The 17,721-nt window shown below is 56.2% G+C and overlaps 1 protein-coding gene across 1 annotated transcript; it reads right to left on the bottom strand.

The window, feature by feature from the left end:
* Nucleotides 1–677: 677 nt before the first annotated feature.
* On the bottom strand, nt 678–15,607 carry Kctd15 (potassium channel tetramerization domain containing 15). The gene is made up of 7 exons (XM_032893868.1): nt 15,470–15,607; nt 13,804–13,902; nt 12,021–12,113; nt 11,215–11,390; nt 6,373–6,517; nt 3,442–3,747; nt 678–2,107 (listed from the first exon to the last, which is right to left on the bottom strand). Exons 3-7 carry the CDS (start codon nt 12,084–12,086, stop codon nt 1,949–1,951), a joined length of 852 nt encoding a protein of 283 aa, XP_032749759.1. The 5' UTR covers nt 12,087–12,113; nt 13,804–13,902; nt 15,470–15,607; the 3' UTR covers nt 678–1,948.
* Nucleotides 15,608–17,721: the final 2,114 nt, after the last annotated feature.

The following is a 17,721-nucleotide window of genomic DNA, read 5'->3' as shown; positions in this document are numbered from 1 at the left end:
AAATCTCATTAAAACCAGAGGCCTTTATGACATGTTGTTGACTCCTTCCCTGGAAGGGGACATCATGCAATTTAGTTTGCACGATGGCTGCACAGCCTCTGTCCCTTGGCTGGCCGGAGATTCTCACACCATTGTGTACGTGTGTCCGGGTTTAAAGGGAACAAGTTAGATACGGCAAACAGACGCAATCCCAGGACTTGGGAGTCTCAGGCCAATCAGGAGAGTGCACAAGTGAGTTCCAGGCCACCCTGGATTCACAGTAAGTTCCCTCAAGAAAAACAGACATGGAGGGGGAGGGGGAGGGGGAGGGGAAGGGGGGAAAGAGAAGCATCAACTCAGTTCCAACTAAAATACCACGTGAAACTCCAAGACATTTGAGCCTGTTCTGAAACCCGCAGAAACCTGCTGGCCTCTCTCAGTTTTGCATCTGGTGAGGGGCTAAGAATCAGAACTCTGAATTCCCGTAGCCCAGAAGGGATCCACAGAAGTAAGGAAAACATCCAGATGCAGTAGTAACAGCAGGCCTATGACCCTGTGCCTCCCACCGACGGCTGCTCCTTCCTCCATTCGAACCACAAGAACCCAGGAAGGGAACTGCCCCCCCACCCCGGCCCCCTCTGCCAGAACTGAAGTGTGGGAATATGGCTGCAGCTTCTGCATAGGACGGAGCCGCAGTCTTTTGCTTTATAGCGTCCTTTATGGCATGAACCGGGAACGCGGTGTGTTCACACAAACACGGAACAATTGTACATCAGCGTCTTTACAATATTAAAGGAGTCATATACAAGTTCTACAGGCGCTGTACACAAGGGGGTGCCGGCCAGGGCACCCCATCTGTCAGTTCTCTGCCGTTCCTCCACTTGGGAGGAACTAAGGGAGATGTGACAAGGCCAGGGTATCCATCTTTTGGGCCTGTCCTCTGGGAGAGGGCAGATCTGTGAGGACCTCTCAGGACCAGTCCTTGTTGGAAAACTGGGGTTAAGAGCACTAGGTAAGTCTGGGTCTGGGCCTTACAGACAGGCTAGTTTTAGGACATTTAATTAACACTTGATGTGCATATGAATGGGAAAACTGGAGCTAGAGTGGAGGGTGGTTCCCTGAGCTGGGGACCCAGAGAGTGATGCTGACAGATGGGTCCCTTGGTAGAAGGACCCATTCCTGAGATAAGCTGTGATTCCCATGCTGACTGGGTGGGTGGAGAGTTCTCCAAGAACCCAGATGTGAGCACAGTCAGTTGGGATTGGAAGCCCCTGGGCGTTAGCAGGTCAGGTGTGCACCAAGTGCATTCTGGGACACAGGTGGCAGCAGAGTGTCTCAGATAAAAGTCACAGAGTCACACCGCGCCCCCCCCATTGCCCTCTTCCCAGCTGCCCTGCCCCTCCAGGACCCTGTTCCACCTCCTGTAGCACCGCCACCCCACATCTGTCCCCACAGCCCCAGCAGGCACCTGGGCCCGAATGCCGGCATCCCATCCTTTGCTTGCTGAACAGTTGGACTGAGAACTGAGCACCAGGTAAAAGCAGCAATGGTCCTCGTTAGCCTTGCCGACCTGTGCAGTGACAGTTAGTCCTGTTTTAAATACTGTAGAAAAATATGTCTGCCAAGTGTGGAGGATAAACAGCTGCTCTGGAGTGACTGGCCCAGCGGAGGATGCTGTACCAGAGGATGCTGAGGAGTGGGAGGGCTGGGAAGCTGGCGGCACCCTTGCAGCAGCCGCGGCATCTCCCGGTCATATTAACAGTCCTTCCGTGGGCATGCCTCCGGCACGCCTCGACCGGTTACCTCCGCACCTGGCATTCCCGGGGGTGAGCTCAGACCCTCCGTTCCCGCCCTCAGTCTTGGGCCTACTGTGCAGCGCAAACAGGCAGGGCTCCTCAGCACTATTTCCATGTCCTTGGGGTTGCCCCAGGACCGAGGGGTCTTAGGTGGGCACCGAGGCAGCGCCTGCCTAGTCCAGGGGCTCCTGCTTTATCCGGACAGCAGTTGGGGTGGGCTGCGGTCGCCGCTCTTCCCGGCAAAGTACGTACTCGCTGAACTGGGAAGAGTCCACACCACCCCCACAGGAGGCGGCCACGCTGAACCCTCTCTGGAACAGCCTTTCCAGGACCTGCAGGAGTAGAGTAAGAGGTCAGCAGTGCCCAGCCGCCAGAGTGTGTCAGACTCACCTTTTGATGAGTCCCAGTGACAGCGTCCCGGGACTGACAGCGTCCCGGGACTGACAAAGGTCCTAGCTATACCACCAGCTGGATCGTACCGGAGGAGGGATAGGCACAGTCAGGCCCAGGGGCCCCTCAACTTAGCCATCCAGCATGGGGCTCTGCTATTCCATCCAGGGTTCTCCCCCACAACCCTCAGGGGTGCACAGCAGAGAACTATGGAAGGAAAAGGAGCTTTGGGGGTCCCTTCTCGGTTATCTAAGGTGTGTCCCACCCCATCTTCACACGCACTTGGCCCCAGGCACCCGCCCCCCTCCATCTCCTGCTCCAATAATGGTAAGCCCCTGCCCCCTAGCCTCAGGGCAGCCACCTGCTTCCTGGATCTGAGTCCCAGATGGTTTGAGGCCCGAGGGCTCATCAGCTCAAAGGACTTTTAGGTGGAGGGAAAGAGGGGGAGCCCTCTCAGAGTCTGCGTCTCTGTGGGCCGACGTGGCCTCCTGAATTTATGTCTCTGGGAAGGTGGGGGGCTGGTCTTATATCCTGTCTTGTAACTAATAAACTCTTACCCATAGCCTTCAGGAAGTGGGGCTTTCCCTAAAGGGTCTTTTCTGTCCTAACCCTGAAATCTAAGTGCCTCTGAGTCAGGAAAAAGCTTTCAAAAACTAGGGATTATTATATCATTTTGATTTCCAAGTTCTTACTCTCACCCTCCCGGGTAAGGCCAGCTCAGAGATACTCTGATCAGCAGGGTGTGGGGGTGCCACCTATAATCCCAGGACTTGGGAGGCTGAGGCAGGAGAAGCTCAAATTTGCACTGGCCTGGGTGACACATAAGACCCAGGAAGATACATAGGTCTCAGAAAGAAGAGCTCTGGGCAGCCATAGCCTGCCAAGTGGCCCCAGGGCCAGCCTCCTAGGAAGGCTCCCCACCTTTCCTGGTGCCTGGGTTTAATTTGAATCCAAAGTCAGCCTCTGCATGCTAAATGAAGCATGTTCGGTTGAAAATACTCTGGGCCATTTTTTTTTTTATAGAACATCCTTTTAGGGGAAAAAGAAAAGTACTGATCAATTTTTTTAAGTCCATCCCCCAGGCACCATCATTTAATTATGAGCAAGGCATAAATTATGCATTGACACATTGTTGCCTTTTCTGTATGGGTTTCGTCCATTCCATACTGGGACCGACTCTCTCTCTCTCTCTCTCTCTCTCTCTCTCTCTCTCTCTCTCTCTCTCTCTCTCTCTCTGCATTCTGGGACCCCTGGGGTGGCAGCCCACAGCCCTCACCTGCACCGAGTTGAGTCGACAGTAGCCGTTGAGAGGGAAACGGATGACGTGCGTGGGGTCCTGGTTCCAGCCAGCGTTGACAGAGTTGCACATGACATCTCCGGTCTCCGGGAAGACCTCCTCAATGAGGGCCTTCTCTCCACTGAGTGCGATCCGTTCACCCAGGTCAGGGGTGACCCGCACCACCAGGCAGTCACAGGCCCGGCTACGACGTCGCTGTTCTTGCTCTTGCTGCCAGCGCTCCAGCTCACGCACCATGGGCTGCAGCTGGTAGTACCTCGCTTCCTCATACAGTAGGTTGAAGTCCTGTTGACAGACACAGAGCATCAGGGAAGCAGGCAGCGGTCCATCTTGGTGGCTCATCCCATCCCCAGTGGGGCCCCTTCCCTCTATGTAGTCATCATAGCAATGCATGGGTGTGTCCGTCCACGGTGGAGATGAACAAATGACTGTCCCCCACTGAACATAAAGAGAAGGCTGGGGCGCATCTGTTGGGACTCTCTTCCTGGATCTTCCATTGGATGTCAAACAGAAACGGCACAGAAAGAGATGGAGGCCGCTGGGCACGGTGGCACACGCCTTTAGTCCCAGCACCTGGGAGGCAGAGCAGGCAGATCTTTGAGTTCGAGGCCAGCCTGGCCTACGGAGTGAGTTCCAGGATAGCCAGGGCTACACAGAGAAACCCTGTCTCTGATAAAAAACGAAAAAGGAAGAAAAAGACAGAAAGAGCTGGAAGCTAAACTCGGGGAGTAGGAGCCAGGTATCGGCTGCTTTCCTGAAAATCTACTCAGAAAAGACATCAGGACCCGCTTGAGGACACTGTGCCCCTGCCCGGCTCCTGGGCAGGCCTTCATGGAGAGCTTTTCAGCCACAAGCAAGGCCTATGAGCCTGCCCTGGGCCAGCTTCCCCCTCTTTGTGATGAATACGAACACGGGTCTCTGGGAAGCACTGTGAGGATTAAAACCAGATCTGCCAAGTTCCTGTCCCTGCCTAAGCAGGAAGAGAACACAACGAGGTTCCCGGGACTAAAGGCAAAGCTTACTCCTCACCAAGCAGCCCACTCACAGCAAACGTCACTCAGCCCCTGACACTAGCCCTGTGCCCACCAATGCCAGTCCCGGTTTTAAGTAGCCTGTGCCCATGACTCATGGGGCAGGCTTAGTGCATACACAGGTAGTGACTCTGAGGGTCCCCGAGGAAAAGCAAGGAAGACCAACTCTCAAAGCACAGCTCACCCTGAAATCCCAAAGTGCTTCTGTTTGTTGGCTCCCAAGGCCCAGGATGCTAACCCATCATCCAGGCCCCCCATGAGCTGTGACTCTTGCCTGTTTTCCATAAAGACCTTGGGCTCCGTCCCAGGTCTCTGCTCTCCCGGCTCTCACCAGCTCCCAGAGTTTTATGTGACATCTTCACACCCAATCTTTCCCCACAGCCTGGAATGTTCCATGCCTAGACTTTTACCTAGCTGATTTAGAGCTCAAGCTATGAACTGGGCACGCCCTCCTGGCCTGATAATCCACTCACAGCCTTTGCGCCCCCTTCCTACATGTTAAGTCTCTGCCTTGCCCCCAGCAAACCAGAAACACAGCTGACATATGTAATCCAGCCACCTGTCCCCGCCCCTGTTCCCTGCTTCTCTCACACAAGAGCCAGCATGATCCAGTTTGCAAACCTGATCTTTCTTTCCCTGCTCTCAGCAGTGCCAAATGCTGAACCACCCACCGAGATCCAGGTATCACAGCAACCTCCCCTACCACTCCCCTCCCCACCCCACCCCACCCCACCCCCGAGTCCACAAAGCCCCAGGCTCCAGACCTCCTCCTCTCCAGTGCCATCCCAGACCCTCAAGAGGGTCCTCAGGCGAGTCCACACCTCCAGCCCCTAGAGCAACACTGTTTCTTTCAAACCCAGGCCAGGTTTCCCCATCATTTGACTAGTAGTTTGTTTTTGTTTCTTTGTTTTGAGACCTGTCTTCCCTGTGCAGTTCTGGCTGGCCAAGAACACCAGATATAGACCCGGCTGGCTTCGAACTCACAAAGACCCAGCCAGGCTTTACCTCCTGTGGTGGGATTATACTTGCCGATGCCCCTCTATCCCCTTTTTTGGGAGAGAGTAGTGTCTTTACTCTGTAGGCCAGGCTAGCCTACAGCATTCAGCAATCCCCCTGCCTCAATCTTGGAAGGCCTGGGATAAAGGTATGATCCACCACAGCAGGGGCACACGCTATTTCTGAAGTACTGGCCCCATGCAATCCAGACTCAACCTCTATTTTCTCGACTGGAAGGGGCAAAGCCTATGGCTTCCTCCTGTGTAGGTCTATTTTCAGACCCAACTCACTTGTTGCCATTTAGCAACTAGGCTGGATGAAAAAAGGCCCCAGGGTTGCTGGTGCAGAGCTCACCGCAGGAAGCCTCAAAGTCAGGGAGCACGAGAGCCAGGACTGAGTTTGAGTCCTAGGATTTCAGGGGGTGGGGGTGGGGGGCTCAACACCAAGGCAGGACCACAGGGAGCCACAGCAGCCACCGAGGATGAGCTCGCCCTGAGTCCTGGGAGTAATGTTTGCTTAAAGGGTGGCCACCTGGGCTCTCAGGGGTTTCCCCCCCACGCCCCTGCTGCAGATTGCCAAAAGGAACAGACACTCGGGCCCTCTAACGACTCTATTCCAGCACACAGCAGTCCTGGAGCACAACGAGCATCAACCTGGGGTAAAGTACCAAAGCTTAATTGTTGTTACACCCTGATAAATACGCTGAAGATGTGAGAAAGCAAAACGAGTTTAGAAAAACTGATTTAGCCCTCGGCTTCATCGGTTAACTTTTTTTGCGGTTGCCATGACAACCGCGGGTCCATTTATTAAGTCACAGCGTCCCCCGTGTAAATGCCACGACACAGACGGCGCAGGGGGTGCCGCCAGCCGGTTGCGGACTTACCTTGAAGTCATCTGGAAGCAGCAGTTTGGACGTCCGCAGGAAACTCAGGATGTAGCGGAAAATCTCCCCATCCCGGTCGATGAAATAATGTTGCTTGAGACTGTCTAGGACAATGGGCTCCGTGCCGTTGAAGAGACGGCTTATTCTGGGAGAGAGAGGCAAGATGTGGATATGGGCAGGGTGGGGCTGAGTTTACCTGCCCTGTCCCCACTCCTTAGGGTCACTCAGCTGGAGGGACAGGAGGCCGCCAGTAGGTAACTTAGAGACCTTGCCAAGCCTGACTGACAGTTGTCAGCACACACACAGACGGCAGACAGGTCATCTCCACACACAGGACACCAGGGCCCTCGTGCCATACACTCCAGCCGTGTTCACAAGCCGCAGCTAGCTAAGGGACATATCCAGCTATGTCCGATGGCCCACTGACACCTACCACGGGCCTGGAAAACCATGACGAGACAGACAGACAGCCACATAAACCAGCTGCTCCGAGCTGAACACACACACCCATACCCAACAAACATGTCGACCACCCAGCACTCCAGCCCCTAGCCACACACCTCCTGCTAGAACGATGTCAGCCCACCAAGTCCCCGGGGACACACACCTTCTCACCCAAGCCACATCAACCCACAGAGCACATTCAGCCAACGGGCACGGGGTCACAGTCTCAGGCAGACCCAGGCAGTGACGCCCGCCAGCTAACACGGCGACTCGGAGACATGAGGTGTCTTAAGTGCCCCCATAGCTGTTCACTTAAGGGCCCACGGGGAAGAGAAAGGCAAGAGGGAGTGTGTATTTGCATGTGGACTACAGCTGACACACAGACCCCAGAGCCCGTGATCAGGTGGTCTACAGCTCATGGAGGCTGGCCGTGGGAAGGAACACAATTACTTAGAGAGACAGTGCTACGAGACGACACAGGGCCTGTGGGAAGGCCTTAGGGGAGTCCCTGATGCCTCCCCCTCTCCGTGCCACAGAGGAGGAAGCTGGCCTTACAGCCTGGGCTAGTGCCTCCCTAAGTGGCAGCATTTGTTTTTGCTAAGTGGTGTGCGACCTAAGCAATCTCAGGCTAATCTGCATGGTCAGGAGCCCCTAAATGGGGCCGGAAGCAGCTCGGAGCCTGGCTTGGGAGCGGAGGGAGGTGGGCGCTTGTCCTTCAACGGCTGGCTGACCTCGAGCCTGGGAGAACTGTTTCTAAGAAAGCCTTGGAGAACCGGGGTAATTAGGGGATAAGTGGGACCTGTACCAACTACCCTGTCCCCCTTCCAAGAACCCTCTCCCTGTCCCCATTCCTACAGCCACCCACTCCCTGCTTAGTCCACGTCGGCCACTCCCAGTCACAGCCATGCATACCCAGAGCATGACAGTTGCCAGGAGCTGAGGGGTTCGGAGCCCCCGATTCCCCTTCTCAGGTATTCCCAATCTATACCATCCCACGTTCTCATGGCCCCGTCATTGCTTGCTCTCGTCCTGGGGACACGGCCCAGCCTGTCCCAGGGGGGCAGTATAAAGGGTAAGGCTGCCTGGCGGACAGGAGTGAGCAGGTCAGAGCCTGTGGTTAGGGGTGTGGAGGCCTAAGCCTGAGGAACCAGAGGTACAACTGACGAATGTAACTCCCCGGGGCTCCGGAGGCTGCTGGCGACAGTGTCGTACCCAGGATATAAGGGAAGGGCGGATCTAAGGGTCCCTCCACATCAGGCCACTGGTGCTGCACCCCTCCGTGTGTGTCTAGGTGTGTGTCTGTGTGTCTGTCTCTTTCTCTCTGGGTGGGGTATGTGACACTCTCCTCCTGCATGCAGGCCACCCTGACCAGTCGGTCAATGAGAACTCAGGGTCCCACTGCCTGGTGATTCTATCCCTGCTGAAAACCCTTGAGTTCCATAGCTCATTTGAGTCCTGGCCCAGAAAAACTTGTTAGCCGTGGAGGGGTGTGTGTCGGGGGGAGGCACCCAGAATCCCTAGACACAGGTGTGACTCAGCCAGGAGATCAATGCCAGGGCAGATAGAGCTGAGGGTCCACACCAGGCTCTAGCAAGAAAGAGGTCAGAGCCGCGTGCAAAGGTGAGTCAGCAAATTCAACACCTCAGCCTTCCTGGGAACTCTCTCCACATCCTTCCCCCGCTGAGCTCCAACGCTCTGTTCTGTGTAGCAAGCAAAATGCTGGTTCTGGCTGGGTTCCAGACTGCTCTGACGTCGGAGTTGGCTGAGTTTCCAGAGCGTCCTGTAGGTCTAGAGGATTCCCGGTCTACCAACAGTCCAAGGCTGGCTGGGTTCTAGACTGTCTACTGAGCGGAGGTGAGCAAGTTCTAGATCCTTCCATGGTATGGTATCTGTTATGGGACCAATGGCGCCTCCCCTTAGGACAGAGGCCTGTGGTGGTCCCAGCAACCAACCAAGTCTTACAGAGGGCCAGGCTGAAGGAGTACTTTGGATAGTCACCATGAGGAAGCCCTTAGCATCTCACAGGGTCTTGTGAGTAAGTTCCTATGTGACCTCCTGAGTTCTCTTGGTGGCTTCCTATGCCTCGGCGGGAACCGCCTCTAGGCCGGCCCTCTCGGGGAACACTCAGGGAGCACATGGGATACGACTTTGGAGGTCCTCTGTGGAATAAACTAGGGAATTCGCTTTGGTGGCCGGGACCTGCATACTGTGCCATCCGACCACTATCCCTGACATATAAAGGGTGCCATCGTATGCCTCCCTTTAAAGCGCCGACTGACTTCCTGAATGGTTTGGTGCTCAGTTCTATTAGTTCCGGGGCACCCAGTGAAGAGTAACAGGGAGAGCTCAACCAAGAGTCTGCTCTCAACCTCAGGGTGAGTCAGAGGAGGCACTTAGCACCAGGCCCACCGTGTCTAGGCCACCTCGATCAGCCGAGAGTTGGAGATCGGGGTGTAAGGATGTGAGCTTGGGGACCCTTGGGTCTTGCAGGGCTTCCCAACGGCGTTTGGGAACGGTGTTGGCATCTAGAGCTGTCTCCATTGGGGACCTTAGCACTCTTATGTCTCTGCCTGCCCAGCCAGGGATACAGCTTTTGCAGAATTGCAATAATCCATTTCAAAAACATGGGGGGGGCGGGCACGGTAAGTGGCACTTCTACAGCGGCTGTGTGGCTCCCCGATGAATCCTTGTCTCTGCTGGCTCACAGGCCGCCCTAGCCCTTACTCTAGGCCTCAGCTTCAGGCCTAGCGAACAGCTCTGCTGAGTCAGACAGAACAACAGAGTCACCCTGAATCTGGCTCTGGTAAAGTCCACAGACCGCTGCCCACTCTGGGCACACCTGGCCCGTTGAGGGTCCCACGTGCCACATCACGGGGCCATTCAGCTCCCCAGAGGAAGGCGATGGCCCACTGTACAGCAAGCTGGTAAGCAAGGACAAACTACACTGTGGAACAGGGAGGGGCAAATGCTCCTCAGTCCCCAGAAGCCATTAGAAGCCATTAGAGAGAAGCACGGGAAGGGAGCCCCTCCCTGCCCACCAGGTAGGTCCGGGTTGCGATTGCTGCAGGAGGGCAAATGCCAGATCTCAGAAAACACTCTTCTAAGAAGGTTGTGGGCAGAGCCTTTTTTTTTTTAGGAATTTCACTCACAAACATCGTCAGCCGATTAAGGGATGATCTATCTCTCACAACTCAGGGACGCCGCAGAAGGCAAAACTGAAATTAAATGAACGGAATCCATCTCGCAGCCTAGACAGGGGCTCTGCAAGCGAGCACGTGGCCAATGCGTCGGATGGCCTTCTGGCTCCTGCCCCACCAAAGCTCCGAGTTCACAAGGACCCCTGCGCCTAGTCTCTGGGCTGCCACTATCTGGACCAGACACGACATCTCCTCCCCCTGTTCCCTTCTCCAGGGGCACTCCTGTACCGACGAAGGCTGTGCCCGGACATCTCTGCACGGCGATCCTCTAGGCTCGGAATCTACCCTGGCTGAACATTCATCCTGGTGATGAGCCCTCAGTATCTAGGGGATTAATTAATTCCTCTTCTTATTTTAAATGTATAAAAGAGAGGTGATGCCTAACAGGCCTGCCCTCCCGCTGGTCACTGCTGCTTGTTGCTGCACCATGCCAGAAGCAAGCAGCATGGGCCCAGCAAGCTGCAGTGCGGTGTCACCTGTAGGAGAGGCTCACAGAGACGCAGCCCACCCCCATGAATCTGGCCGCCGGCTGCCGTGCCAAGGTGTGTCCTTGGGAAGTAAATCCATGAGAAGTAAGAGTCATCGAGCTGGTGGTACCCAGCACCATGTCGCTAAGGGTCCCTCCTGGGAAGAGCCTGTAAGTCCTCTGTCAGGGTCCCGGCCGCAGGTAGTTTTGTGAACATTACAGGGTGTAGAACTCATGCTCAGCCATTGCCGCAAATGTTCCTGACTGTCCTGCAATTGCTAACTCATCGCCACGCCGTCCTCCAGCTCCAAAAGAAAGCTTGCTCCCAGCACTCAGGATCAAATGCCGCCATCACCCTACCCTCCCCACCCCACCCCCAACAAAGGAGGGTACAACTGCGGCTGGCACTGCATGCCTTTCCCCAAGGGTAAGGACAGGAAATAGGATTGACCATGTCCACCCGCACCTGACTCCTGGGTGTCACTCTGTGAAGATTTCCCCAGCCAGCTGCCAGCCAGGCTCATGTGGGACTGGATCCGCCATGAAGGTCAGGAACTCCATGTTATGCCACAAAGGGTCAAAAGCCACTGTCAGAAGTGCCCATCAACAAGCAAACAGTCACTCAAACAGTCAAGAGTATCGGGGAACAACAGGCCTTGGTACCATACCCTAATGGCATCCTACGGACGACCGGGCTTTACACAGAACGCCCAACACTAGGGGCAGAGATCTTACCTGGAGTCAGGGTACTTGGTGAGTGTGGCCAGGCTGCTGGTATACATGTGACCTCCCACATCGATGTGCACAGGTGCGTTGGCTTTGGTGAGCTGAGCTGGCAGTGGGATCCCCTGGGCAGCCAGGGGAGACACAGGCGACCGGGTGAGTGACAGCCGGGACATATTTCCTCCCTCCTGGAGACGGAAACACACAGAGAAACAAGGGTTCCTAAGCGGCCTTTATTTCGAATGTGATCAAATATTTAATCAGATCACTTCTCCTGGTGCCTGATCACATATTCGGCTGACAAATTATGGCCACCGCTGTAATTAAGTGTGTTTGCATCATTTTCTTCAAAGTGCTGGGGGTGGGGGATGGGAGGAGGGTGCTTATTAGCAATAAGAAATCAAGAAAAAAAAATTTTTTTTTCCAAGGTGTCAGCCTCCAGGGGCATAAAACAAACTGCAAAATTCTAATTAAAGGTCGCAGGCTTGTGTGTCAGATGTGAAATATCCCCTGACAAACGAATCACCAATTTGTGAATTGGGATTCAGGGGTTTTTTGCAAGTTTGTCTCAGTAACGAGACACCTCTAAATTAGTGACTTCCTCGGCACCTAAGGCGTTGAGCTTTATACATGTAGTAAATTTCACATCAAATTAAGAGCATTTTCGTTTCAAAAAAAAAAAAATACATAATCGTACAGCCAGTCAATACCCATCTCTTGCGTGCTGGGTCTCGGAAGACCTGCAGCTAGTGTGCAGGTACCCTAGAAAAGAGCAAAAGGGGCTGAGGGGCCAACCCAGCCCACCAGGCAAAGCTCACCGCGGTGCCGCTGCTGCCGTGTGCGTTAAGCGAGGACCCGCTCGGCCGCTCCTTGCGGTGAGGCATCTAGGCTTCCATCCCTGCCCAGAGTATCTGTGGGAAGCAGCGACTTATTTCTCAGGCTCCATCAATGATTTTTTACAAAGACGCTGTCTGGGGCCCCATGTATACCAGGCAGCCTTCCCAGATCCCACCAACCCTACACACCCCAAAGCAGACCTCCAGGCCACAGCATAGTCCCCCCCCTCTTTCTCTCTCTCTCTCTCTCTCTCTCTCTCACACACACACACACACACACACACCAAAGCAGACTTCTAGGCCATAACATCTCTCTCTCTCTCTCTCTCCCTCTCTCTCTCTCTCTCTCTCACACACACACACACACACACACACACACACACACACACACACCCCAAAGGAGACCCCCAGGCCATAGCATATCTCTCTCTCTCTCTCTCTCTCTCTCTCACACACACACACACACACACACACACACACACACACACACACACACGTTTTCTAGGCAGTTCCATGTCTGCTAATTTGGCTAATGACAGCCTAAAACATATGCTCGCCATTACTGCCCTTCCATGTTTCAGAACAAATCTGATTTCTTTGGTATTTTGAGTTAGAGCCGTGTTACCAAGCGTGTCTCCTCTTGCATCAGTGGGAGAGAACCTGGGGGGTGCGATCCCCCAGTTGGTTGGGGAGCCTAGGATCTCTCACCACCCAGGGAAGACAGTTGGTATAGGACACCTCTTTCCACAGAAGCCAGGGCACAGAGATGCAGAAGCATCACTGGGAAGCCACCAGTCTCCTAGAGTTCCCACAGCAGACAGGACCTGCCTTTGTTTGCCTGCTTCTCCAATAGACCCCCAGAATGGTGCTGCCTGGGCCTAATGTATTCCAGACCCCCTCAGGATCACAGGCCCTTGGGGCACTGAGAGCTGGCCAGACAGCAATCAGCAAATGGGCTTTCTCCCCTCCTCCCCAGAGCTACTCGGGACTTTCCTATGTGCCTCAGACACCTGAAATAAAATTGTGCCTCAGTCCTCAGAAGCTACCCTGGGGGCTTTCAGGGAGCCCATGAAGGAGGGGTGGAGAAGGGCAGGTTTCTAGCACCCCCTCAACTGGCTCGGGGCTGTCTCAAAGGGAAATAAAAACACACACACACACACACACACACACACACACACACACACACACACACCCTGGACTTCTCTGATACAGGTTTAACCCATATGGGTCAACTACATGGTATCCTGGGTACCCACATGATGCTTTTTCCTGTTAAACTTCTAGATCTATGTCTTAACATTCAGTGTCCCAGTATAAAACATGGTCTGAGGTGCACAGACGAACCACTAAATGTCAGGAAAGTGCCTCCCCTCCCATGATTTGTTCGACATCCCCACTGCCCTGGGAAGTTCTCTGATCTGAAACTGTTTGGGGGTGAGGGAGAGTGTTTTAGCCTCATGGAGGAGTTGGGTCCAATCCCCTGCTTTGGACATTAACAGGCCATTTATCTCAAGGAAGATTTTTGGAAAACCAAAGCACACCCAAGGGATGGGTTATCCAGCCCTGGTAGGAGATGGAGGAGAGAGGGTGTCATAAAGGAACACCCACTGAAGGTCAACAGAGATGGGAGAATTCTCACCCAAATGCTACCAAAGCACCACGTATCCTCACTACCAGGACCCAACTGAGAAGTGACAAGTAGCACCAAGCACCCATCACCCAAGCTGCCCCAGCCTGTTTCTTACAGCGCAAACCCAAGACTCACCATTGGAAGCCCCAGGCCTTAAGCCTTGACCCGAATCTCCACTGCTCCCTCTGACAAACGCATCTGTGGTGGACCACGACCCTTCTTCCCAGAACACTGCTGAGATCACAAACATAGAAAGTGCACTTGATAAGAGACACACGAGTTCACTGCACCAGACACCAGGACCCAGACGCGGCTGAGGTTTGGCCAAGCAGCCTGTTGCAGAGACCTCGGCGGGTTTGTAAACTGGCCCAGCATTGACCCGATTCTCCAAGCTGTGGTGGGAGACCCGGGTCCCGCGCCCACCCGCAGCCGAGCCCCGCCCGCCCGAACAGAGGGAAGTGAGCAGAATGCCACGCTCATTTACACACAAAATGATTTTGTGTCCCATTGTGCTCGCAGTTGTTCAGCTCTCTGGGGGTGATTAAACTGGCTGAGCTGCGGCAGCTTGAGACGATTTCACTAAATCGCTTCTTCGTGAAGTCGCTTCTTTTGCTAAGCTGTTATTTTAACCATAAAAGGTAAACAGAAGGCGCCTCTCCAGTTCCCTTCAGCTCTACGCCCTGGGCGCTTGCCCGAGGCGGCAATGCCAGGGGCCTGCAGGACTGTCCAGGGGTGGAACGAGAGGGACGCGGCGGGCCACCTGGTGCGCGCCAGCCCGGTCCCAAAGCCAGCCGGCTGTTGTGAACTTCGGGGCTACAGGATCGGCTGGGCCGAACCTCCGGCCCCGCGGGCGGGGTGGCCAAGGCACCCGAAGGGCCCAGCAAAGAAGGGGTGGGAGTGCGGTGGGGGGCGGAGACAAAGTTAAATCAAGAGGCAGACACTTCAAGACCACAGATGGGAAGCTCGCCTAATTAAGGACGTAAAAGCGCTTTTGTTCTCAAAGTTTATTGTTGCCGGGATTTAAAAAAAATTAATTGAAACTAATGCTGTTATTCACTCGCGCAGTTAAATTCCTTCATGCACATTTGAGACGCAGAGTGAAAACTTGAAGGTTTATCTTTCTACTGTCGGGGGCTTCCCGAGGGAGGGTAGAAGAGGTGCTACAGAGGCGCGGGAGTGGAAGAATGAGGGTGTTCGCATCCAGGTCAGGGGGTGCGTGTGGGCAGCGGAGATCTAGAGACCGAGGTCCGGTCTTGGGGCGGCGCGTTCCCCGCCCCACATCCTTCCTGAGCTTGGAACCACTACCAGTGCGTCTGGCATGAGACTCATAGGGTGGGCGTCAGAAAACGCACATCTGTCCCGTTAGAGACTTTTTCCTTTTCTATAATTTGGGCGCCAACCCGGTCCTGTGAGCCCCAAAACCCCAGCTACATGGAGCCGGTTTCAGACTCAGGAAAGTCACCAGCTCTGCAGGGCACTCGAGCCCATACTGGAACCAGAGTGCGGAGGACCTGGACGCATATACCGCGCGGCAGGATGATCGGAGCCCGGCTGAGTGGGGAGGGTCCACCCGCGGCTAGGACCAGCCCACGTGGGCACCCCCCGCCCCGTGCGCGCCAGGCCTTTGTGCTGGGCGCCCCCACGCCGCCAGCCCCTGCGCTCAGCAGAGGGACAAAGCAGCCCGTCCCCCCCACCCCCAGCCTAGGTCCCGGCCCGGGGCCGAGTGACTTTCTCGGCATTGCAGCCACTTTGGGAACCAGGGGTGTGCGGCACTGAGCGGTGGCCGCCGTGCTGGGCTTACCTCGGAGCCGGAGCGGTGGATCGGGCACCGGCGCAGCCCCCGCCCCCCGCAGCCGCCGGTGTCGGGCGCCCGGCGCAGCCCCGTCGCCTAGTGCTCGATGCGCGCGGGTCGCTCCGGTCTCGTCCTGGAGTTACTTTCTCTCTCGCCCCCAACCCTCCCCCCACCCACCCCTCCCGCCCCGGCCCCCGCTCCGCGCGGCCCCTCGCGGCGCGCCGCGCCGGGGCCTCCCCTCCCCGCCCTCCCCTCGCCTCCTCCCTCCTTGCCGCGGCCGCCGCCGCCTCCTCTTCGCGCCGCTCTCCGGCTGCCCTCCCGCCGCTCCCACCTCTTCTCCTCCCTCTCTCTCCAGCGGCCTCCCCCGATGGCTGGAGGGGGAAAAACAGCCCCCCAAAATCAGCCGGTAGCCTGTGCGCCTCGCCGCGGCCCAGCCTGGATTGCAAAGGGCAGCGATCCGGTTCCAAATTACCCCGGCGCGGCGAGCGCGAGCGGGCGCGCGCAGGCGACTCCTGGCTCGGGGCTCGGCTGCGCCTCGGGGCAGAGGATTAGAGTCGCAATTAGCTCCGCGCGCCCGCGCCTGCCGCGCTCCGCGACAAAAAATGTACCGTTCCCCACCGCCACCACTTCCTTCCCACCTCGCGATCCCCACCCGTGGGTCCCGGAGCCCCGTGCCTGGGTGCCAGGGGCCTCGACCAGGACCCTTCCGGGAGCGCTGCGCCCGAGCCCCGCGCCCTCTGCGCCCCAGCCCCCCGCCGTCCGGCCACGCGGCGCCCGGGCCTCCTCCGGGCTCGGGGAGGGGGCGGGGGAGAGGCTGATTTTAATCATTGTCATTTCATCTGATGTAATATTTCCCCGGGCGCTTTCAGCTGGGCATAAATTTTCGACTCCCAAATAAGTAACACAGGGCACGTTTCTCACATTTCTCGACTCCTCGGTTACAAAGAGGAGAGAAGCAGCCGCCGCCGCGGCGCCCCGGGGCTGAGGGCGGGACTTGGTGTGGGGAGGGGAGAGAAACTGGGCTGCCAGGCGGCTTACCTCCCTCTCTCCCTCCCTCTCTCCCCGGGTCTCGGCCCCGGCTGCCCCTCTCCCGGGGAGCAGCGCCGGCCGTGACGTCTGCGGACACGCGGTGGCCACCGCGGGGGAGGGGAGCGCGGGGCACCCGGCCCGTCGCCCGCGGCCACTCGCGCCATTTCCTGGACGAGCACGGCGCGATGGAGACGGCGGCGGCCAAAGGTCCCTGCGGCGCGGAGGCCTGCGCCCAGAATGCCCCTAGCTGCTCCCCCTCTGCTCCTTCCTTCTCCTTCCCTTGCGCCCCGCCCGTCCCTCCTCCTCGACCATTTCCCGGCTCCTAGGAAACGGATCGCGGCCGGTGCGCTTTGCCCAGACTGCGCCCCCGCCTGGTTCCCGGGACGCCCGGGCCAAAGCCAGGCTTTCGGCTAGGAAGGCGGGTGCGCTCCGGCCGGGAGCGGCGGCGCGGCCCCCCTTCACTGACTCGGTCGGGCCTGGGCGCCCTCTACTGGCCAAACTCCTGGGGGTGCTCTGGAGGCCAGACAGGAACACTGGAGAAATATGATGGGGGTTTGGGGGGGGAGGACCCAGTCCCCCCTGATTCAGGGAACCTCTAGTGCGAAGAGTGCATCCTACCGCGTGTCTGTAACTTCACGCGGGAATAAGAAACTTTCCTCCTGGGGGAGTTATTTATTTATTTATTATCTCAAACTACTGGAAAAGGGGGAAATTTTCTCATTAAAGTTACATCCCCGCAGTTAGTTCAATTACTTGATATATGCAGAAGATGTTGTAAATTTATAGATTTAAATAGCTTACAAAGATGCCGCAGGCCCCATCAGTTAATTTCCTTAATTTATGGATTTTAAGCTGCTCCTAGAACAGAAAGGGGCCCGCGAAGTAGGTCAGGGATCTGTGCTGTGGGGGCCCATGGTTGCCCACGTTTGCTTCCTGCGCTCCAGAATCCCCGGGCTTCTAGCTCCCAGCATTCCATAAAGAGGGCTTCTCTTCTGGTGAGCGTGCAGGTGCGGTCCTGTTCCCCTGCTGGATAGTCTTCTCAGTTCTTTGCTGGCTTCCCCAGGCTTTGAACTGAGCTGTTCAAGGTAGTGGAACTTAGAAACAGTAGATACCCCCCACCCCCACCCCGGTGTTGAAGAAGCTGACCCTTAGAACAAGGTGAAAACCACTTTGCAAGAACGGTGACCTCAGTAGAGCTGGCTGGTACGTGACTACCCCTCAGCTTCATAGAG

The sequence above is a fragment of the Rattus rattus genome, chromosome 2 (assembly GCF_011064425.1).
Source record: "Rattus rattus isolate New Zealand chromosome 2, Rrattus_CSIRO_v1, whole genome shotgun sequence".
NCBI lineage: Eukaryota > Metazoa > Chordata > Mammalia > Rodentia > Muridae > Rattus > Rattus rattus.
Note: the sequence above shows the minus strand (reverse complement) of the source record. Positions and strands in the feature narration are given on the sequence as shown.